This window comes from Pituophis catenifer, unplaced genomic scaffold, assembly GCF_029215685.1.
Source record: "Pituophis catenifer annectens isolate HBS135680 unplaced genomic scaffold, rPitCat1.0.hap2 SCAF_17, whole genome shotgun sequence".
NCBI classification, from domain to species: domain Eukaryota; kingdom Metazoa; phylum Chordata; class Lepidosauria; order Squamata; family Colubridae; genus Pituophis; species Pituophis catenifer.
In genome coordinates this window covers 4,426,767-4,449,389 of record NW_027256897.1, presented here as the reverse complement: position 1 = coordinate 4,449,389, position 22,623 = coordinate 4,426,767, and the positions used below count along the sequence as shown (strand labels likewise).

Genomic DNA, 22,623 nt, shown 5'->3' with positions numbered 1-22,623 from the left:
TGAATAAAAGAGGTTTGCCAGGACTAAGATTGTGCTGTATACTTTCTAAGGAAGTCTAAGTCTAACCCCCCAAAAAAGGAGACACATGGGCACATCATGTGGGTTCCTCTGTGTGTGTGCCCATGTGCCCGCAAAAAGGCATCATTTTTTTGTTTTTTTATACGGAAGTGGGTGGGGAAGTAGTTCTCTCCCTCCTTCGCGGGATTTTTACCTTGTTGCTACACTTTCTGATGGTAGACGTGAGTTCACTGACTACCATGTCCACACACTTCAAACAGGGCTCCTTCAGTTTTTGCATTTGCTTTTTCACTATGGCTTCAAAAGCGAGATCAGGCGTGAAGAGGCCAGTTCTGCACGATGAAAAGGAGCGGGGTGGGGTGGGGGTGGGTGGGGAAGGTGAATGGGAGAGAGGGAGGGAGGGAGAAGAAGCAGCCATGAGGAGGGAAGGAAGGCGTGAAGCAGACGGAAAGAGGAGAGAGTCAAAAAGAGAGAGAGAGAGAGGAGAAAGAAAAGAAGAAGAGAAAAAAAACACAAGGTAAACAGAGACAGAAGTGAGTTCTCTTTTCTCTTTTCTTTTTTTTCTTGGATCGCTCGCTCCACGGACAGATGTTCCCCCAAGAGGGCATCACTACAGGATTCCATGTGCTGCCAAGTATGTAGTAAATTCTGCAGGTTAGAAAAAGGATGGGGAATGGCAAAGCTACGGGATTATTTTTAAAAAAAAAAAAATGATGAAGGGGGACACCCAAAGATGGATCTTCCCATTCTTGTCCTCCTCTCCTCTCTCAAACCAAGACTGGGATCCAGCTTGGTTTTTCCTTCTTCTCTTAACGTGGTTGACCGACTCGCTCAGGGTGGACATTTCAAGGGAACAAGGAAAGTGGGGCATCTTGAGAACTTGAAGAAAATATAGCTAGGCAGGTGTTGGCAACATGCTTATCTCCCTAAGGGACTTTAACTTTGGAAACCGAGTTAAAACTTCCTGTCTTCTTAAAATCATTGCATTTCGAAGACACGTCTAGGCTACCTGAGCCAAACCTTATTCAGCCTTAACATCTACCAGATCAATGTTTCTCAACCTTGGTCCCTTTAAGATGCGTGGACTTCAACTCAAATTTTGGACTTCAAATTTCCTCAGCCAGCATACTATAATCAGCCTTCCTTCCTTCCTTCCTTCCTTCCTTCCTTCCTTCCTTCCTTCCTTCCTTCCTTCCTTCCTTCCCTCCCTCCCTCCCTCCCTCCCTCTTTTCCTTCCTTTCTTTTTTCCCCCATTCTTCCTTCTCCTGTTCTTCAGAACAGGTCAGTTTTATAAAAGTCTCTCTTAGAGGTATGGATTTTTCTGCTCTTCGGAGTGGGTGAGGGAAGTGGGAAGAGGGAGGAAAAAACGTAACGGAGAAAGGAGGTGGAAGGGAAGAAATAAGGGGAAGAAATAAATTCAGAAGCAGAAAGGGGCTTAAAGAAAAAGCAAAGAATGTGGATTTGAGACTCATAGGAAAATTAACAGGGAGGGCAGACTGAGGAAGATCGGGCCTTCCGATTCCCATCGTTCAGATGACACTGTATACTTGGCAGCCCAAGGGCTAGGGATTACCAGGAGCGAATGGCAAATTTCTGGGTGCTCCTCATAGATACAGGAACCCTTCCCCACCCCAAGACAGCAGGATAGAAAAAGAAAACTCCTCCCAGCATTCTAGAACCTTGAGGAACCTGCAACAGATATGCCCGTTTTGTCAAAGGACCCTAAACCAACCATACGGCAGTTTCTTGCCAAAGTAGACATGAATCTTGTCCTTTGCTGGGGACTGTCTACCACCAAGAGCCTTCTCAAGCTCCCTCCATCTCTTCCCCATCCCCTTACCTGCTCCCTATTGGCCAATAGCTTGTCCAAGATGGGTCAAGTTCCAGGTTCCCACATTTTTAGTCAAATGCCTTTTCGCTGTTGAAGAAAGAACTTCAACCACCATCTCGCTTGAGGGTCCTGACTTTCCCTTGCCGTCTCCCATTATTATTTTTCTTCAGCGTTGGAAAACGAATAGCTGAGATTGGAACCTTTCTATGCGTGCCTCTGAATCCATACGTTAGCGTATCTGGTATCTTTCAAGGCCACCCTTTCCGTGAGCAACTGAGAGAGGAAGGCATTCCTAAATTGATGATCTTCACCCTTTGGGGGCAGGACCCAGACTAAGCCAATCAGAAAACCAGGCCAAGCTCTGGAGATGTAAAAACAGAGCCCTACAATACCATTTTTGAGATCTTCAGAATCTGAAGACCCAACTCAGGTGAATATTTCAAAGGCGAAGACGGAGATAGGATTTTAAGAGTGGCAGAGTTGGTTCAACGGTTCCAAAATGGAACTGTTGAATTGTCGGTTGTTATGGATTCCAAAAACGTGTTCTGGGTTCCAAGAACAGTTTGAAAAACATGTGATTTGATTGTTCCAAAATGTATATATAGTTTTTTCAGATTTGGGGATGAAAAAAAATGAGTGAGACCCAACTAGCTATATTAGAGAGTACATCACTTCACCTTCCTTCCTCAAGTTGTGGAAGAATTCCGCCAACATGGATCAAATATTTCAAAAAAAAAAAAAAACATTTTGGCAAAGGGAAGGACCTTCAGTAGAATATCCCAATTTTGAAAAAAAAAAAAGAAGAAGAAGAAGAAGAAGAAGAAGAAGAAGAAGAAGAAGAAGAAGAAGAAGAAGAAGAAGAAGAAGAGGAAGAGGTAGAAGAAGAAGAAGAAGAAGAAGAAGAAGAAGAAGAAGAAGAAGAAGAAGAAGAAGAAGAAGAAGAAGAAGAAGAAGAAGAAGAAGAAAACAAAGAAGGCAACAGAGGCAGCTAACCTAGGTGAAGGAAAGCACTAGCGGATTTAATTTTGCAATTACCCGCTCTTATCAAATCTCAAAAAAAAATCACACTGACGTGGCCGGGAGAATTGTACCCACTCTTTAAAATCCTACCTCCGTTTTTGCCTTACAAATTTGGTCTCTCCAAATTGTAGGTCTCCCGAGCATTAAATGGAAACATGAGAGATGGTGGCCATTTTAGTTTTCTTTTAGGGGGAAAAAAAACCAAAACACCCCAACTCTATAAAGCGAATAGCAAGCAATTATCCTCCGTCTTGACCTTGTTGAATCCCAGAATAATTTCGGGCCCCCAAAACTTTGATCAGAGAAACACTGAAAGCCCGGGTTTTACCCTCTTTAGCATCGCCGTGGCTTTTCTGATCAGCTAGGAAATATCAAGCAGGGTTCGCTCAGGTCTAGTCATGCTGTGAAGAAGGGCAATCCCAGAAGAAAACGACAGGATGTTTGTGCCAGGCGGGATCAGCCCCCCTAGATCAGAAATGCTGGGCTTTGGCTGCTGCTGGTGGTGGGGTGGGGTGGGTCGCGAGCATGTCAGGGTTCCCATGCTCCCGCCTTCCCGGGTTTACCTTCTTGGTGCACTGTCTAACCGTATTGATTAACTCCGAAATGACCATGTCCACGCATTTCAAGCAAGGCTCTTTAATCTTCTTGACTTGCTTCTTCACAATGGTCTCAAATGCCATGTCAGGCGTGAAGAGACCAGTTCTACACACGCGGGGTAGTGATGGCGGTTAGAGGAGGAGGACAAGAGGACAAGGTCGGAAGGAGATAGGGTGAGGAGAACGTCATCGCATTGCATAAAAGGATAATAAAAGGGGGTGCCTCTGACGCAGAGAGTCAGCCGCCCCCTCGAGGAGGGAAACGTGAAGCCCAGAAGGACAAGCTATGGTGGGTCAACTAAGTTCTCGATAGAAGAGAATATTTGTAGCTCAGGGTTGAATTGTGGGGTCCTTGGTGCTCTCTGAGCTTGGGGGTTTTCTTGGAGACATTTCATTACTGATGATGTTCCCTAGTTTGGTCATGAAACGTCTGCGAGAAAACCCCCAAGCTCAGAGAACATCAAGGATCCCCACAATCCTTAAGGTCTATCCAACCAGCTTCCTGACCTTCATCCTTCAGGGATCCAACTCCATTCACAAAGGACAGTCAGCAAACCTTCTCCTAGTCTTCTCCTAGTTCTGGGACACCTTGTGTTTTCCAGAATTGTATGATCATTTTAGGAGATGTAGTTGGATGGTCCGTTTGGGAACTGAGATCCTGCAACGTTGCCTGGGACTAAAGGATTATGGAGAAGTCCTGCCCAAACATGAGCCTGTCCCAAGGGAAGAGAATCTCTGGAGCTAAAGGTTGAACTGTGAAGTCCTTGGTGCTCTCTGGGCTTTAACCAAGCTCAGAAAACACCGAGGACTCTCCATGAACCCGTCCCTTGTGGGAAAGTGAAGTGGTTGAGGATCATCAAGGCATCTCATGAAGAGAGTTGGGGAAAAAATAGATCTTGGGGCTGGTCTCCTCAACACACTTTCTTTAGTGGGCTTTCTGTGGTGTAAAAATTGAACATTGCAAGCCAAGCCAAGCCAATTTTGATGGCAAAGCTCCTTAGACAGGGATGACCAAATCAGGCACCTATTCTCCATCAACCTCCATTTTGGACATTTTCATTTCTAAAGTAGTGGCCAAAATTGTGGAAACCTTTTGGGAAAAGTGTATTTTAGAGGTTTGATGGCTAATAACAACCACTTTTTTTGTGGTGTTTCAAGATAATCCTATTCCACTGCTGGAATGGCCTGGGAATAGCCCAGACCTTCACCCAATTGAAAATCTATGGAGCCGACTAAAGAAACTGGTTAGTCAGAAGCGACCCAGCAATAAAACCCAGTTAATAGAAGCCATCATTCAATCTTGGTATCACATAACAGCTGAACACACAGAACTAAAAGACTCCATGGGAAGACGTTGTAAGGCCGTCATTCATGCTAAAGGTTACCCAACAAAGTATTCACTAACATGGGGATAATTTCTGTATATCTCATTTTTTTCTATGTGTTTCCCTTTTCTTCTTTATCCTGTAACTGCTATTCTAATAGCAAATCCTTCCTAAAAGGGATTGCATTACATTCTTGATTCAATTATCTTTCCATTGATATCTACGTTTATGGTACTACTCAAAAAAAAAAAAGTGGTGTTATTAGCTAGTTTTAGAAAATACAACTTTTCCCAAAAGGTTTCCACAATTTTGGCCACTACTGTAAAGCCTATGCCATCTTGCGTCTACCTATATTGGCTTATGATGAAATTTAAAATTAAATGCTTAAACATCATACATCTCATGCTGTACATAACTCTTCTGGTAAGCTTCTGTAGCAATCTGCGCCAGATATATATTAAAGCATATTTAATATGCTTTAATATACTGTGCCCTCCTGCACCAGGTATATATTAAAGCATATTTCAACATTCATTTAACCTGGTCACTCATCGGAGAAGAGTAGAATCCAAAATCCGTGTCTCCTTTTGCACCTTGGTTTGGTTTGGATGGGGCCAACTTGGTTCGTTGAGCTCCAAGATCAAATTCTACCAAATGATAAAGCATCCCGTCCTTGAGGGACGTCAACAATAATAGGGTTGGGCTCTGCTGTCCGGTCTACGGATGGTGGCGAGTCTAACTCCTTTGGTTTGGACCTTTAGAAAGTCTATCTGAGATGCTTCAGACATATTACTGGATCTCTACAAGATTATGAAGTTGAACTCTGGTCAGTATTCAGAAAAGCAACCTAAAATTATCCATGAGCAAGTGATCCTAACTTCCCCACCTCCTTGTCGTCTTTGGGACAACGTATCTTCTTCCCAACATAGAGAGGAGACTTTATCTCAGGAGGAAGAACGTGCGGCCACGAATAAGTCATAGCAGAACCCACCAAACCGTTTCAAAGTCAGTGGTCCTGGCAGGTATTTGGGCCAACCTACCCTACCTCTGAAGTCTTCTGGCCTGAGAATTCTAGAGTTACGGTCAGAAGAAGTTAGGAGACCATCAATACGTACCTGATACCATGGATGTTCTTAATCGCATAACTGATCTCTCTTCGGAGTTCCTTCTCGTCAAATTCCATCTGCAGCAGGAGAAAGAGAGACACGGATGAGGAACCCCAAGAGAAGAACAATCCACATTATTTTATGGACTCCAAGGATTCACAGGGAAAGAGATACAGTAGTGGGAATCTTTTGGAAAAACTGGTGGGTTTTTTTTAAGGTTTGATGGCTAATAACACCACTGTTTTTTTGGCATTTCAAGATAATCCTATTCCACTGCTGGAATGGCCTGGGAATAGCCCAGACCTTCACGCAATAGAAAATCTATGGATTTTCTGACTAAAGAAACTTGTTAATCAGAAGCGACCCAACAATAAAACCCAGTTCATAGAAGCCATCGTTCAATCTTGGTTTCACATGATAACAGCTGCAGAACTAAAAGACTTGGTTCACTCCTTCACTCCATGAGAAGACGTTGTAAGGTCATCATTCATGTTAAAGGTTACCCAACGAAGTATTCACTGACATGGTGATCATTTTTGTATATCTCGTTTTTTCTATGGGGATCATTTCTGTATATCTCATTTTTTTTCTATATGTTTCCCTTTTCTTCTTTATACTGTAACGGCTATTCTAATAGCAAATCCTTCATGAAAGTGATTGCATTGCATTCTTGATTAAATTATCTTTCCACTGATATATAATTTTATGGTACGACTCCCCCCAAAAAGTGGTGTTATTAGCTAGTTATTAGCTAGGTTTCCACAATTTTGGCCACTAGTGTAGATCAACCTTCTTTAATCTGGAGCGGTGATGGGACATCTTCCGACATTCCTAGTAACATCATCAATTTTTTTTTAAATTCCTCTGTTGGGTTGTCTTGTTGCCTTGTCCTGCCAAACATCTTCCAGATGTTCATAATCTTCTAATCGCCATGGGAGATGGTTATTTATTTATTTATTTTTGTTTATCGCATTTATATCGCCGTCCATCTCACTGTAGATGATGCTGGAGGGTGTACAATAAATTTTGCTGTAACAAAGCTACATGCTTACTGAAAAGCACAATGGGGATGGTGGAGAAGCCAGCTTAGCATCTAGAACGTAACTGTATGGGTGTCCTAGCACCGTCTTTCTTTATATTGGACAAATTCCCGCTGTCCATATCTTTATTAAAACTCTAGCCTTAAGTGATCTGATGCTTTGCTGCAAGATGGATGAGATCTTACAACTGCTTAGGAATTGGGGACTTAACCATTTTGAGGGTATCTGGAAGTGTTCTACCTTGATTTGAAATAGAATAGAATAGAATAGAATAGAATAGAATAGAATAGAATAGAATAGAATAGAATAGAATAGAATAGAAAGAGAAGAAGAGAAGAGAAGAGGAGAGGAGAGGAGAGGAGAGGAGAGGAGAGGAGAGAAGAGAAGAGAAGAGAAGAGAAGAGAAGAGAAGAGAAGAGAAGAGAAGAGAAGAGAAGAGAAGAGAAGAGAAAAGGGAAGGGAATGGAACGGAAGAGGAGAGGAGAGGAGAGGAGAGGAGAGGAGAGGAGAGGAGAGGAGAGGAGAGGAGAGGAGAGGAGAGGAGAGGAGAGGAGAGGAGAGGAGAAGAGGGGAAGGGAAGGGAAGGGAAAGGGAAAGGGAAAGGGAAAGGGAAAGGGAAAGGGAAAGGGAAAGAGAAAGAGAGAAAGAGAGAAAGAGAGAAAGAGAAAGGGAAAGATGCTTTCTTGGAGCCTGGGGAGGGCATGCACACAGATATGCCTCCGTGTGCCACCTGTGGCACGCGTGTCATAGGTTCGCCATCACGGGTCTAGTCTCTTCTTAAAAATCTCCAGTGATGCAGCGCCCATGATTTCTGGTGGCAAGCTGTTCCACTGGTTAATTGTCCTCACTGTTAGGAAGTTTCTCCTTAATTCCAGATTGCTTGTCTACTTGGTTAGTTTCTACCCATTGTTTCTTGTCCTGCCCTCCGGTGCTTTGACGAATAATTTGACTACTATTCCTCTTCTTTGTGGCAGCCCCTCAAATACTGGAATACTTAACATTTCAATGTTAATGGTATCAATCAAAACTGAATAAAATTACGTAGCGCTGTCTTGAGTTAGAACCTAAAGGTTCTGGACTTATAGGTCTAAGTTTATGTTTTAGGTCTTAAGACAGACCTAAAGAGACAACCTGGGAGATATGGATTAAGAAGGACATCCAGATATGAGGATAAGTGCCTAAACACTCAACAGAGGTTTCGTTTTACCTTCACAAGCTCAAATGGGAATCGTTCGTGAAAGATACGATTGATCCGAGCACCACCGGAGAGTTCATAGGTATCGATCTGATCTCCAGAACCTTCGATGCGTTTCTCAAAATCCACAGCAAACTGCTGGACCATCCTGGAGGAGGACGAGAGAGAGATGGTTATGGTGGAAATATCTGCTCTAGCTTCCACTTGGTTTCCAAGAACATTGACGGACCTTAACAGATTTACAGAGTTGGAAGGGACCTTGTAGGTCATCTAGTCCCACCCCCTGCCCAAGCAGGAGACCCTACACCATTTCTGACAGATGACAGTCCAGTCCCTTCTTGAAAGCTTCCAGGGATGAAGCTCCCACAACTTCTGAAGGCAACTTCTGTTCCATCGGTTGATTTTTCTCACTGTCAGAAAATTTCTCTGTATTTCTAGGTTGAATCTCTCCTTGGTCAGTTTCCATCCATTATTCCTTGTCTGGCGTTCGGGTACTTTGGAGAATAGCTTGACCCCTTCCTCCTCTCTGTGGTAGCCCTTCAAATATTGGAAGGCTGCTCTCCTGTCTCCCCTGGTCCTTCTCTTCACTAGACTAGCCATGCCCAGTTCCTGCAACCGTTCATCGTATGTTTGAGCCTCCAGTCCCCTAATCCTCTTGGTTGCTCTTCTCTGCACTCTTTCTAGAGTCTCCACATCTTTTTTATAGTATGGTGACCAAAACTGGATGCCACACTCCAGGTGTGGCCTTACTTTCGGAACCCTAACCTTCTGCTTATAATTCAGGGGTCTGCAACCTTAAACACTCAAAAGAACCATTTGGACTCATTTCCCACAGAAAAGAAAACACCGGGAGCCACAAAACCTGAGTGGGCGTGGCCAACTCAATGTCACTCACTTCCACCAGCCACGCCTACCCAGCCGGTCATTAGGGCAGAGAACCAGTTGTTAAAAAACACCGGGAACCGCAAAGCCCTTTTGACATTTCTCTCTCTCCCTCTCTCTCTGTATCTCTCTCTCTCTCTGCCCTGGCTGCTTCTCCATCCCGCACCATCGCCCTTACCTTCTCAGACCAGGCGAGGACTGACTGGGAGGGGAGGGCGAGGGGCGGGGCCAGCCAGTGGTGGGATCACCCAAACAGGGAGCCACAGCAGAGGGCCCAAAGAGCCACATGCGGCTCCGGAGCCCCAGATTGCTGACACCCATTATAGTCCATAGTCTGGGCTGATGGAACTTTTATGGAACGTTCTTGACTCAGTGGTGAAATTCAATTTTTTTTTTTACTACCGGTTCTGTGGGCGTGGCTTGGTGGGCATGGCAGGGGAAGAATACTGCAAAATCTCCATTCCCACCCTACTCTGGGGCCAGTCAAAAGTGGTTTATTGACCGGTTCTCTGAACTACTCAAAATTTCTGCTACCGGTTCTGCCGAACCTGCTGGATTTCACCCCTGCCTTGATTGGCCTACAAAGTTCCTACTTCGTCCCGTCTTCTCACCTATCAATACAACGTCGGACTTACTGGAGCAAAGCTTTGGTCTTGCGGGCAGGATCATCCGGACGAAAATTCTTGTATTCTTCTACTTCCTTCTCAATCGACAGCAGCTGACACTGGAGCTTGTTCCTCAGGCCTGGCAGCGTGTCGCGGATATGATTGGTCAGTTGCTGCACACAACAGAAGCGAAAATGGGGATCAGAATCCTAGCCAAAATCCTATTTTTAATAGGTTCCTCCTTCCTTCAGTAGCTTCACGCTTTGGACAAGTCTTGATCGTCTTAAGAGGCCTTTTTCCGCGGTGGTTGTTAGGCAAACGACACAGGAAGGAAATTCCACCGTCATTAAGTGAGTCTATTTTATCTAACAGGAGCCGTGGTGGCACAGGGGGTTAGAGTGCAGTACTGCAGGCTACTTCTGCTGCCTGCCGGCTGCCTGCAATTACTGCGAGTTCGAATCTCACCAGGCTCAAGGTTGACTCAGCCTTCCATCCTTCTGAGGTCGGTAAAATGAGGACCCGGATTGTGGGGCCAATAAGCTGACTCTGTAAACCACTTAGATAGGGCTGCAAAGCACTATAAAGCGGCATATAAATCTAAGTGCTTGTTCTATCTATCTATCTATCTATCTATCTATCTATCTATCTATCTATCTATCTCATCCTATCTATCTATCTATCTATCTATCTATCTATCTATCTATCTACAGTATCTATCTATATCCATCTATCTCTCTATCTCTCTAACAGTCATGCTGGCACAGTGGTTAGAATGCAGGATTGCAGGCTAACTCTGCCCACTGCCAGCAGTTCAATCCTGACTGGCTCAAGATTGACTCAAAGCCTTCCATCTTTCCGAGGTCGGTAAAATGAGGACCCAGATTGTTGGGGGCAATAGGCCGACACTGTAAACCACTTAGAGAGGGCTGCAAAGCACTATAAAGCGGCATATAAATCTAAGTGCTTGTTCGTTCTATCTATCTATCTATCTATCTATCTATCTATCTATCTATCTATCTATCTATCTATCTCATCCTATCTATCTATCTATCTATCTATCTATCTATCTATCTATCTATCTATTTACAGTGTCTATCTATATCCATCTATCTCTCTATCTCTCTAAGAGCCGTGGTGGCACAGTGGTTAGAATGCAGTATTGCAGGCTAACTCTGCCCACTGCCAGCAGTTCAATCCTGACTGGCTCACGGTTGACTCAGCCTTCCATCTTTCCGAGGTGGGTAAAATGAGAACCCAGGTTGTTGGGGGCAAGAGGCTGACTCTGTAAACCGCTTAGAGAGGGCTGAAAAGCACTGCAAAGGGGCATATAAGTCTAAGTGCTATTGCTGTCTGTCTGTCATCTATCAGCTGTGGTGGCACTGTGGTTAGAATGCAGTGTTGCAGGCTAAGTCTGCCCACTGCCAGCAGTTCGATTCTGATGAGCTCAAGGTTGATTCAGCCTTCCACCCTTCCGAGGTGGGTCAAATGCGGACCCAGATTGTTGTGGGGCAATATGCTGGTTCTGTAAACCGCTTAGAGAGGGCTGTAAAACACCACGAAGCGGTGTATAAGTCTAAGTGCTATTGCTTTTCCTTCCTTATCATCCTTCCTTCCTTAGCTTCCTTCCTTCCCTTCCCTTCCTTTCTTCCTTCCTCCCTTCCTTCCCTCCCTCCATGAGCCATTGTGGCGCAGTGGTTAGAATGCAGTATTGCAGGCTGACTCTGCCCACTGCCAGGAGTTCGATCCCGACCGGCTCAAGGTTGACTCAGCCTTCCATTCTTCTGAGGTGGGTAAAATGAGAACCCAGATTGTTGGGGGCAAGAGGCTGACTCTGTAAACCGCTTAGAGAGGGCTGTAAAAGCACTGCAAAGCGGTGTATAAATCTAAGTGCTATTGCTATTAAGTGTGTCTATTTTATTTAACAGGTGTGGGATTGTTGTTTTTTGCTGGAAACTGGAAGCAAATGCCGGAAACCAGCAAAAAAAAAAAAACCATCAAAAATCACGGACAGGTGACCACGAGATGCTGCAGACAGCTATAAAGGTGAGCCGGTTGCCAAGCCCCCGAAATGCGATCACGTGACCATGGGGTGAGGGGAGGGGGCCTGTGGCCATCGTAACTTCGGAATCAGGTTGTAAATAGCTTTGGGGGTATGTGGGGGGGGGGTGTCTGTCGTAACTTTGAACGGTTGTAAAGTGAGGACTTTGAATCTATTGTGGCCCACCAGTGGCCAGTGGAGCTGGTGGCAGACTCAGACAGTGAGGAGGTTGGAGAGGAACATGGGCCAGTCCTGGAGTCTGGGGAAGGCTCTGATGAGGGCTCTGCGTCTGAGGCAGAGAGGGGGACAGGGCCGTCTGACAGTTGTCAGCTGCCTTCGGAGTCGAACATCAGTGGGGCAGAAGAACAGCTGGAGCCTGTTCCCAGTGTGCGCATGCGCAGAGCTGCCAGATGAAGGGAACGGCTAAAGAACAAGGGTCGACTAGGGAGTAAGGCCACACAGGTGGACGATGAATGGCCCCTCCCAGTGGGAATAAAAGAGGAGCGAAAGGGGAGTGGAGTTTGCAGGAGACAATTAGTTTGCTTAATTGGTTCGTGACTCTCCAAGACTCCTGGCCAAGTTTTGAAGATATCGGCCTGGCAGCTCTCCAAGCCGGATAAGGTCTGTGACTATAAATTCACCCTTGAAAGACTTTGCTGGATGTGAATGAGAGGAATTCACAGTAACTTCATAAAAAGGGATTTTCTGTCGGGACAAGGAATCTGCTTCGTGCTCTTGGATCAGAACAGAATCCAATGGGCAGATTTCTGGGACTCGGGCAGCTCTGCAGGAAAACGTTACCTGATTCAAAGTTTTCTGCAGGTAGGGAGTGCCCATACGGTCCGCCATGTGCCGGTACGCTGGGTGGGAGAGGAAGAACTTGCGTTCAGCTGCTAAAGCTGCCTGAATGTCCTTCTTCCCATCGATGTCCTTCTGGCTGCGGTTCACCACCCCGATGTAACCTACGGAAGGACATCAGACATCAGAGGAGAAACACCTGGAAATGCTATCTTCCAAAATTACAAAATGGAGAAGTGTCTAAGTTGTTGTTGTTGTTCGTGGGCTGCTGGGGGTTTGGGAGAACCTCTAGCGAAGATTCTCTGCAGTTCGGAAAACCCCCAAATCCCACTCTTGGCTGGTCCCGCCCACCCCGCCCCTCCCCGGAGTCCCCACGCGGCCCGTTTTGAATGCAGGTAAATGCAGGGCACGCCCAGAGGCTCAGGGAGGGCAAAAAACGGGCCTACTGGAAGTTTGGGAAGGCCTCCAGAGGGCCTCCAGAGCCTGGGGAGGCAGTTTTCGCCCTCCCAGAGATTCGAGAAAAGCCTCCGGAGCCTGGGGAGGGCAAAAACGCCCCTCCCCCCACCGTGGTGCAGGAGGTCGCCTACCATGGCCATCCCCACCCAGCAACCAGGCAGAGAACCGGTTGCTAAAATTTTTGAAGCCCACCCCTGTTGTTTGTCAGCGTCCCAGCACTGACATATAATAATGAGGGGAGAAGCTTGAACTTTTGCCTACTAAATCCCTTTGAAGATTCTGTCTCCTCGGAGATAGGAGAGGGGGGGAGACATTCCTGTGATCTGATGAAGAAGGGATCAGGAAAGTGACTTGGAAGATAGCCAATGAGAAGCAGAGAATTGGGGATCGGAAAGGGAGGGATTGGGGGGCAAAGGTCAGTACTGACTGTGAAAGAGCCAGGATCAGATTGCTGTGCTCGAATAAAGAGAAAATTTCCTTAAAGATCGGCAGTTTGGAAATTCATTTATTTTGAGATAGCATCGAAACCTGACATTGTTGTTGTTATCATCATCATCAAATTATTGTCCCAGAGGTGCGTTTTTCAAGAGGCAATTGGACTTTCCGGTTTTTCTTTGAAGATGTTTTCACTTCTCATCTAAGAAGCTTCTTCAGCTCTGCCTGGATGGTGGGGAATGGAAGGATTTGTACTCCTTGCAGACAGCTGGTCATTTGCATCCTTTTAGCAAGTCATTAAGAGCACTCGGAGGTTTATCTCAGGGTACCCTGAGTGGTGCAAATGAACTGTTCCAAGAAGTTCCAAGAAGAACAGTTCCCAGAAGGCTCAACCACCCATTTGCACCACTCAAGTGATCCTGAGGACACAGATAGACCTCCAAGTGGCCTCAATGACTCTCTAAAAGGATGCAAATGACCAGCTGTCTGCAAAGAGTATAAATCCTTCCATTCCTCACCATCCAGTCAGAGCTGAAGAAGTTTCTTGGATGAGAAGCCAAACGCCTTCAAAGAAAGTCCCGTTGCCTCTTGAAAAGAGCACCTTTGGGACAATCCTGGCCTGGATGATTGAGAATCTCCATCGATATCAAATTATTGTTCGTCGCAGTCAGCCGGATGTTCAGGCTGCATTTGGCATTCCTGACGACCTATCACATCTTTCCCGAAGACCTGGGAGAGACGGATGTGGATGTTTGATGGGATTAAAGGTCTCCTCGCAGGATGTAAGCCGTTCCAAACAAAGCTGCCTTCTGCAATTGACCGATGGGGATTTTGTCAATGCCGAGAATGGTCTGTTGATCAAATTTATTTGCAGCCCGTCTCGTTCAAGTTTGAATCTCACCAGCTTTTTTTTTTTTTTTTTTAAAGATGTCATGTTCTCAACACTCCAACATCTTTGGGACAGTTCCAAGTTTGCGTAAATCCAATAAATCAGAATAAATCAGGCGCTAAGATTGTATGAACCCTAGCAGGAAGGCTGGGCAGAAAAAGGAGAGGATTTGAAACTAGAATCTGAGGCCACACACAATTGTGTGTATTTCCCCTCTTTAACAATGGACAGGATGCCTCGGAAATCATTTCCTTCCCGTTAGCATCTATCAAAGAATGAAGATAAGAAGCCATCCAGGAAATTCTGCTATATTCCCTCAACTTTAATTCTATCAGGGAAAAATGAGAACATGGATTCTTTTTTCCTTCTTCAAAACAACAGGATGCTAATCAAAGAATTCCCAGATTCCTAGAAATAGACGGTATAAAAGAATTGAGGCATCTAAGAAGAAATGACTTAACTGTTTGTCTTTTATATATATGTGGTGGCACCTACTCTCTGGAACGATCTACCCCCAGAGATACGAGTGATCCCAGACCTCCGGACTTTTCGTCGGGCCCTAAAAACTTACTTTTTCAGTTAGCCGGGCTGGCCTGATTCCAAGTTGGTTTTAACATTTGATACTGATTTTTAATTGAAATGTTTTAAATTATGGGCCAAATTTCATTTAATTATTTTTAAAAAAATTATTTTAACTTTTGTGTACAAATGTTTTTATATTGGCTGTTCACCGCCTTGAGTCCGAAAGGAGAAGGGCGGTATACAAATCTAATAAAAGATAAAGATAAAGATAGACAAAGAGAAAGATAGACAATAAGTGGGAAGGAATTTGACAAGCTTGTTGGGAATGAATTCTCAGTGGAATCTGGGCAGTCTGATTTTTTTTTACAAGCTGGAATTATCGTGTTTGGGAAAACTGCAAGTTTTCAGCAAGATTTGGCAGAGAAATGAAAAGAGGCTTAGGCAAGAAAAACAAAATGCACAGGTACAGCACAGGTGGTAGCTCACTCAATAGTAGTAACTGTGAGAGGGATCTTGGAGTCCTAGTGGACAACCATTTAAATAGGAGCCAGACGTGTGCAGCAGCTGCCAAAAAAGCCAACACAGTTCTAGGCTGCATTAACAGAGGGATAGAATCAAGATCACAGGAAGTGTTAATACCACTTTATGATGCCTTGATCGCACTTGGAATCCTGCATCCAGTTTTGGTCGCCACAATGTAAAAAAAGATGTGGAGACTCTAGAAAAAGTGCAGAGAAGAGCCACAAAGAGGATTAGGGGACGGGAGGCTAAAACATATGAAGAACGGTTGCAGGAACTGGGCATGGCTGGTCTAGTGAAAAGAAGGAACAGGGAAGACAGGATAGCAGTTTTCCAATATCTCAGGGGCTGCCCCAAAGAAGAGGAAGTCAAGCTATTCTCCAAAGCACCTGAAGGCAGGACAAGAAGGAACGAGTGGAAACCAATCAAGGAGAGAAGCAACTTAGAACTAAGGATGAATTTTCTGACAGTTAGAGCAATTAATCAGTGGAACAACTTGCCTCCAGAAGTTCTCCAACACTGGAAGTTTTTAAGAAGATGTTGGATAACCATTTGTCTGAAGTGGTGTCGGGTTTCCTGCCTAAGCAGGGGGTTGGACTAGAAGACCTCCAAGGTCCCTTCCGACTCTGTTATTCTATTCTAGTCTAAGATAACAAGGGAAAGGACCTTTACCTCTCCTTAATGGAAGCAGCTTGTTCTCCAGAACATCACGAGCATCGGTTCCTTCATCCATGAGGTCCAACTTGGTGATGACTCCGATGGTACGTTGGCCTGTTAGGTCACAAGCAAGTCAGACAATCTTTGAATGACTAAGAAGAGAGTTACGGGCAATGCATTGGGTGGAGTCATTCCACCATAAAGCCTAGACTTTCCCATTCAGAAGAGAGCAAAGATCTACCATCAGGATAGAGCACAACCTCCACCTAGCCTGATGATGTTACCAAATTTGGTCATGAAACGTCTGCAAGAAAACAACCAATTTTTTCACACCTCCACAAATTACCATCTTATAAAATATAAAGAAAAAATAAAAAATAAGTTTAGTTAAGTGTATTCTTAATAATATTCAAATCATTACAATTGTTATCAGTGTTTAAATAATATTTTAACTATTACTCCCAATATAACATCTTCTTTTTTACTATTTATCCCAACATATTGTTTTACATTTTCAAATAACTTAATATTTTACTCAATTATTTCCCTAAATTCTATCTATTTACCAGTACCGTTATCCAAAAACCCGTTACTTAAATCTTTAAGTCCTAGCATAATATCATTTCAATTTTCTTTTCTTTTTGTTTAGATGAATGTGTTCTTAAGAATATTCAAATATTCTTTTTTTTGGTATTGTCGTTATGTATACATGTTTGTAAGTATTTTTGTCTTATGTTTTTGTTTAATAAAAAAAAAAGAATATTCAAATCCTTACAATTATTGTCAATATTTAAACAATATTTTAGCTGTTACTGCCAACATAACATCTTCATTTTTGCTAATCCCAGCATAATCATCCTTGTAGTTACTGTTTCACCCAACATAATCATCTTTGTTTTTACCGTTGGTCCCAACATAATCTTACTTTTACTGATAAACCCAGTATAATCATCCTTATTTTTTGCTGTACACGCAGCATAATCATTCTTATATTTGCTGTTACACTGGATACTTCCATTGACTGTTAAAAACCACAGAAATATGACATTCTTCTGGCATTTATAATTGGGTTGTTCATCCAAATTTCAAGCTGGCACATCCTTGCTCTCTGAGCTTGTTGGAGATTGGGTTAATCCTGACCTTTGCTTTCTTCTTAAACGTCTAGCGTACTCCACAGAGATGTCACACCCATCATGGTGTACTCTACACACATGGCCTCACTTCTCCCTGCCAATCCTGTTGTGCTTTTCTCTTCTGCATCCTCATATACCAGAGAGTGGTGGCGTAGTGGTCAGAATACATTACTGCAGGCTAATTCTGCCCACTGCCAGCAGTTCGATCCCGACCAGCTCAAGGTTGACTCAGCCTTCCATCCTTCTGAGGTGGGTCAAATGAGGACCCAGATTGTTGGGGGCAAGAGGCTGACTCTGTAAACCGCTTAGAGAGGGCTGAAAAGCACTGTGAAGTGGTATATGTCTAAGTGCTATTGCTTACTTCCCTTCCTTCTTTCTCTTCCTCTCATTTCTCCTTCCTTCCTTCCTTCCTTCCTTCCTTCCTTCCTTCCTTGCCATAGTGGCACAATGGTTAGAATGCAATATTGCAGGATAACTCTGCCCACTGCCAGCAGTTCGATCCCGACCAGCTCAAGGTTGACTCAGCCTTCCATCCTTCCGAGGTGGGTCAAATGAGGACCCAGATTGTTGGGGACAATAGGTTGACTCTGTAAACCGCTTAGAGAGTGCCGTAAAGCACTGTGAAGCGGTATATAAGTCTAAGGGCTATGGTTATGGCCATTTCTCATGCTGAGTTTGCGTTCAAAGGTACGACTTTATATGAGATGTATTATACATCTGATAAATGAATAATCTTGAATCCAACTTCTTTTCTTCCTATTCCTGGATCCCTTTGCAATCATTCATAATTCAGGAGACAAAAAGAAATTGGTTTGCAGAAACCGACAGACCCAGGTCCAAAATCCTAAGGTCGATCCTTACCTTGAGGGTCAACCTCTTTGGCAATCTTAAGAGCATCGGAATTGGCCAGATCGCTGTTGGCTGGAGAGACCGCAAGGACAAGACAGTTTTCTTTGGTGACGAACTGCATCAACATTTCACGGATCTGGAATTCGATGTCTGGTGGCTGGTCTCCAACTGGAACCTTGGTCATCCCAGGAAGGTCCACCAGAGTCAGACTTAGGACTAAAGAAAGAAGAGGAAGAGTGTTGTGGACTGTCAGCCACCGGCCCCTCCATCAGCCATATCAGAGGAGGAGAAGGAAGCGTGGGAGTCAGGATCAGCATCAAGGCAACTGAGAGCTCCGAGGGGGAAGAGGGAATGGAGCTGGCAGAGAGAGAGAGACAGAGGTGGAGCCTGGGCCCGTCCGTCAGCCCTCAGATGGAGAGTCAACAGCCTCCAGGTCTGGAGGTGGCTGATGAGGAGGAGGAGGAACAGCTGGGTCCAGTGCCTGACGCACGGATGCACAGAAGGCAGAGGAGAGGAGAGCAGTGGAAATCTATGGGCCAGTCCTTGGGATGGAAGAGCCACCGCTGTTAATGAAGCCCCATCCTAGCTCTGGGGATAAAAGACAGGGGGCGGAGATGAATAGACGTGGCAGACATCTCCCTGCCGGATGGACTTATTAGCCTGCGGTGAGAGAGAAACTTTTTGCTGGGGCTGCTGGCGCTCCTAATGAAGGAATCTTTTGAGTTCACTTCAGTGTTTGGAGAGCTGGGTCAGAACAAAGAGATGGACAGCCATATGAAGCTGGAAAGAAATCTCTGTTCTGCCCCAGCTACGGACCCCAAAGAACGCAGCACACACAAAGTCTGTACAAACCTTAGTTTACTAAATTAAATCAGTGTTTTTCAAACAAAGGCTGTTAATTAACTTTCTTAACAGCCTACAAGAATAAATAATCGTAATCTTACTATGGTTGGCAGAAAGCCCAGAAACAATTTGCAGAGAAATAAGATCAGGACGCGAAGGAGAGTGAATGAAGTTGTTCCCTGCAAATTGCTTCAGTCGGCGTTCCTCCTTAAATAGGCTAAGGGAGCGGCCAATTAGCCCCAAGCCTTACTCTCGAGGAGACCTCCTCCTGAGGAGCCACTCCTGCCTTTTGGCAGCTCTGTACGCCCGTGCATCGAGAAGAGGCTCCTCCTCTTCGTCCTCTTCACTTATGGGAGCTTCTGGAGGTTCTGAAGGCCCTGGCTGAATCCCCGCCTCTGGCACCACATCTTCTCCAGCCTCCTCATTGTCTGACTCGAGTGCCAGCTGCACAGGCTGCTGGCACAGCACACCAGCCTCCTCGCTGTCGGAATCAGCTGTTAACTGCACAGGCTGCTGACGGGCCACAACAACCTCAAGTAGAATAACTTGCTATCAAGGTGGGATGGGGAATTGAGAATTTGTCAACCCCAAGCAAGCCATATCATGATAAGCTTCAATGGTAGGTTCTTTTCTCTGTTAAGTTTTGTTTCCACCTTAAATAAGTATTCTCAAAATCCAAGACCTTCTCACCACCACCCAAAAATGGGATTGTGGAGTTCTACTTGATACGTTCCACAACTTACCGTTCGGAGAATAAACACGTAGGTTGATTGGGACGGAGGAGATACCCTTGTTGGAGCCGGTGACTCTGTCGGTCTCGGTTTCGATCTCAACACGTATCTCCTCGAAGTCCGTGAACTTCTTCCCTTTGCAGTGTAGGAACTCGCCATATTCTAGAGGAAGGGAGGAGATGGTTAGAAGACGATTAGGAGATGGGCCCAGGGATGGGCTGCTGGGGGTTCGCAGGGGTTCGGGAGAACCTCTAGCTAAGATTCTGTGCAGTTTGGAGAACCCTCAAATCCTACTCCTGGCTGGCACTGCCCACCCTGCCCCTCCCCTCCCAGGAGTCTCCACGCATCCCGTTTTGGATGCATGTAAGTGCAGGCTGTGCACGGAGGCTTGGGGAAGGTGAAAAACGGGCCTACCGGAAGTTCAGGTCCATTTCCGGCCTCCAGAGGGCCTCTGGAGCCTGGGGAGGCCATTTTCACCCTCCTAAGGCTCGAGGAGAGCCTCTGGAGCCTGGGGAGGGCAAAAACACCCCTTCCCCCCACTGTGGTGCAGGAGGACAACTAGGCCACGCCCACCATGGCCACACCCACCCAGCAACAGGGCACAGAATCCCTTGTTAAAATTTTTGAAGCCCACCCCTGGATGGGGCCGGTGGCATAATCAAAGTTAGAATAGGGATAGAAACTAGAGAGAAGGGAATTAATAGAATATACATATATTCTTATATAATAAGGAGAAGTAATCATAAGCGGGGAAATTAGATTTTGAATGACGGTATGACTAAGTATACTTAAATAACGTGGCGACTGGCATAAAAATAATGTATTGAACTATTGATTAAATAAATAATGAAAGATTATAATTCGAGATGAATACGCGTACGTTTGTTCAATGTAACAAATATGATTCAAAATATTTTATTTGTATTAAAATGTATGACATGCAGAAGATGGGGACTGACATAAAAATAACATATCTGAAATACTGAATAACTAAATAACGAAGGATTATAAGATGAACAAACAAATAATGGAAGATCATGAATGTTTGCATTATTATTAGAATTATATAAGCTTGCTAAATGTAATAAATATGATCCATAATATTCTATTTGTATTAAAAGGTATGATACTTAGAACAGGGTGATTGGGCATAAAAGTGACACACTGAAATATTGAATAACTAAGTAATGAAAGATTATAACTTAATAAAAATATGTACATTATTACTAGAATGATATAAGGTGGTTAAATGAAACGAATACGATTAATACTATTTTATTTTTATCAAAATGGTGCCACATTTTTCACACATGATAAGTGTCAAGTTTCCGAAAGATGCCCTAATTAATTCATGAGCTTGTTAAAAGTTTGTAAAAAATAAAAAATAAAGAACTTGAAGTTTAACAAAAAAAAGAAAAAGAGGAGTTGGGAGAAGACAACAGAAAGTGGCAACTCCTGGGTGCAAAGAAGAGGTAATAGTAACAGAGTTGGACGGGACTTTGGAGGTCATCTAGTCCAACCCCCTGCTCAACGCAGGAGACCTGTACTAGGGATTCGAACCGCCGGCCTTTCTGATCGATAAGCTCAGTGTCTTAGCCACTGAGCCACCTAGTTCAGGCACAGTTCATGGACGGGGAGATCTTAAATCAAGATTTCCTGCTTTCTAGCAAATATAAACCGTGCGGCCCAGCTGATCTTCGGAAATGCCAGTTCGGACGAATCAGTAGCTTTTTATCACGATCGGTTAGCCCGAACCAGTGCAAACCGGTAGCATTTCACCCCTGCCCCCCCTCACCACTTTCTCCTCCTTGTGGGCAAAGCAAATTGGTTTGGACTGAGTAACCCTAGAGGAAGATTACACATCAGATTGTAGTTCCCAGAAAGTCTTCTCTCTCCCACCCCTGTGTTGTGGTCCACCAGCAGCCTGCGGAGCTGGCAGTGGAGTCGGCTGGGGAGGACAATGGGCCAGTCCTGGAGTCAGGGGAAGGCCCGGACAAGGACTCTGCGTCAGAGGCAGAGATGGGACCAGGGCCATCTGGGAGCGATGCGCAGACTCCGGAGCCTCCAGAGTCAGACAGCAGAGAGGCAGAGGAACAGGAGGAGCCTGTTCCTAGTGCACGCATGCGAAGAGCTGCCAGAAGGCAAGAGCAGCTAAAGCAAAAAGGACAACTCAGGAGTAAGGCCAGGAGATGATTGGCCCCTCCCAGAAGACTTACAAGAGCAACAAAGGCTCTTGGGCTCTTTGTAGGAAAGCAACATTGCTAAATCTGTTTCCAGTTGGCATCTCTTGTTTCTGAACTTCATGGGTCTTTGCCAAGAAAAGCCTTTGGCAGGGTGACAAAGAAGACAAAGGTTTGTGATAAGGCGGAAGGACTGTTTATGAAGGACTTTGTTTTGGAATTAATTTGGACTAAGCTGAGAATGAGGTAAATCTCAGCTGTTCTAATAAAATATGTTTGTTTAGGACAGATTGTGTCTGGTAACAACTACTTGGGCCTACGTCACAGTACCCTGACTTGAATTTTTGTGTGTTGTGACGAAGAGAGAGGATTAAAAACAAAATTCACGTACCAGTCGTGGCATTCACCAGTTGCAGAACCAGGGGGCGTCGGGTCACAATTCCTGATCCACGGGGCAGAAAGTCCCTAAAATTAAAAGAAAAAGAAAAACCAACATGCTCAGGGATTCTTTCCTTCCGTTCTTTGTTTTTCAACTGCAGCAAAACTCGTCAGGATGGCTCAAACTCAGCCTGCCCCCCCCCCAAATCTGCAAAGCTTTCTGGACCCTGCAATTGGGGGGGGGGGTGTCGGCTTCTACTCCATCTTTCTAGCATTTCCACCAAGCGGTTTCTTCCTTCTCCATCACCCTGGGAGGGATCGCCAGTTTCCATGGCAACCAGGCGAGAGGATGTTTATGCTAGCTTATCACCACTGCAGTGGCCAGCATGAGAAGGGTGGATGGAGGGATGGAGGGATAGATGGAGGGAGGGAGGGACAGACGGACGGACGGATGGAAGGAAGGAAGGAAATGAGAGAAGAGAAGAATGGATGGATGTGTGGGTGGAAGGAAGGAAGGAAGGAAGGAAGGAAGGAAGGAAGGAAGGAAGGAAGGAAGGAAGGAAAGGAGCAAATGAAG

The 22,623-nt window shown here is 44.9% G+C and overlaps 1 protein-coding gene across 1 annotated transcript in view; it reads right to left on the bottom strand.

Annotated features, from left to right (window-relative positions):
• Positions 1-19,565, bottom strand: part of DNM1 (dynamin 1) — a 77,991-nt gene extending 58,426 nt beyond the window's left edge. The window contains exons 1-8 of the mRNA XM_070955673.1: positions 19,501-19,565; positions 17,927-18,130; positions 15,948-16,046; positions 12,458-12,618; positions 9,649-9,791; positions 8,144-8,279; positions 5,906-5,973; positions 3,433-3,571 (exon numbers count right to left, since the gene is read on the bottom strand). Coding sequence (XP_070811774.1) covers positions 3,433-3,571; positions 5,906-5,973; positions 8,144-8,279; positions 9,649-9,791; positions 12,458-12,618; positions 15,948-16,046; positions 17,927-18,098 — 918 coding nt within the window. The 5' untranslated portion in view covers positions 18,099-18,130; positions 19,501-19,565. The remainder of the gene's footprint in view (positions 1-3,432; positions 3,572-5,905; positions 5,974-8,143; positions 8,280-9,648; positions 9,792-12,457; positions 12,619-15,947; positions 16,047-17,926; positions 18,131-19,500) is intronic.
• Positions 19,566-22,623: the final 3,058 nt, after the last annotated feature.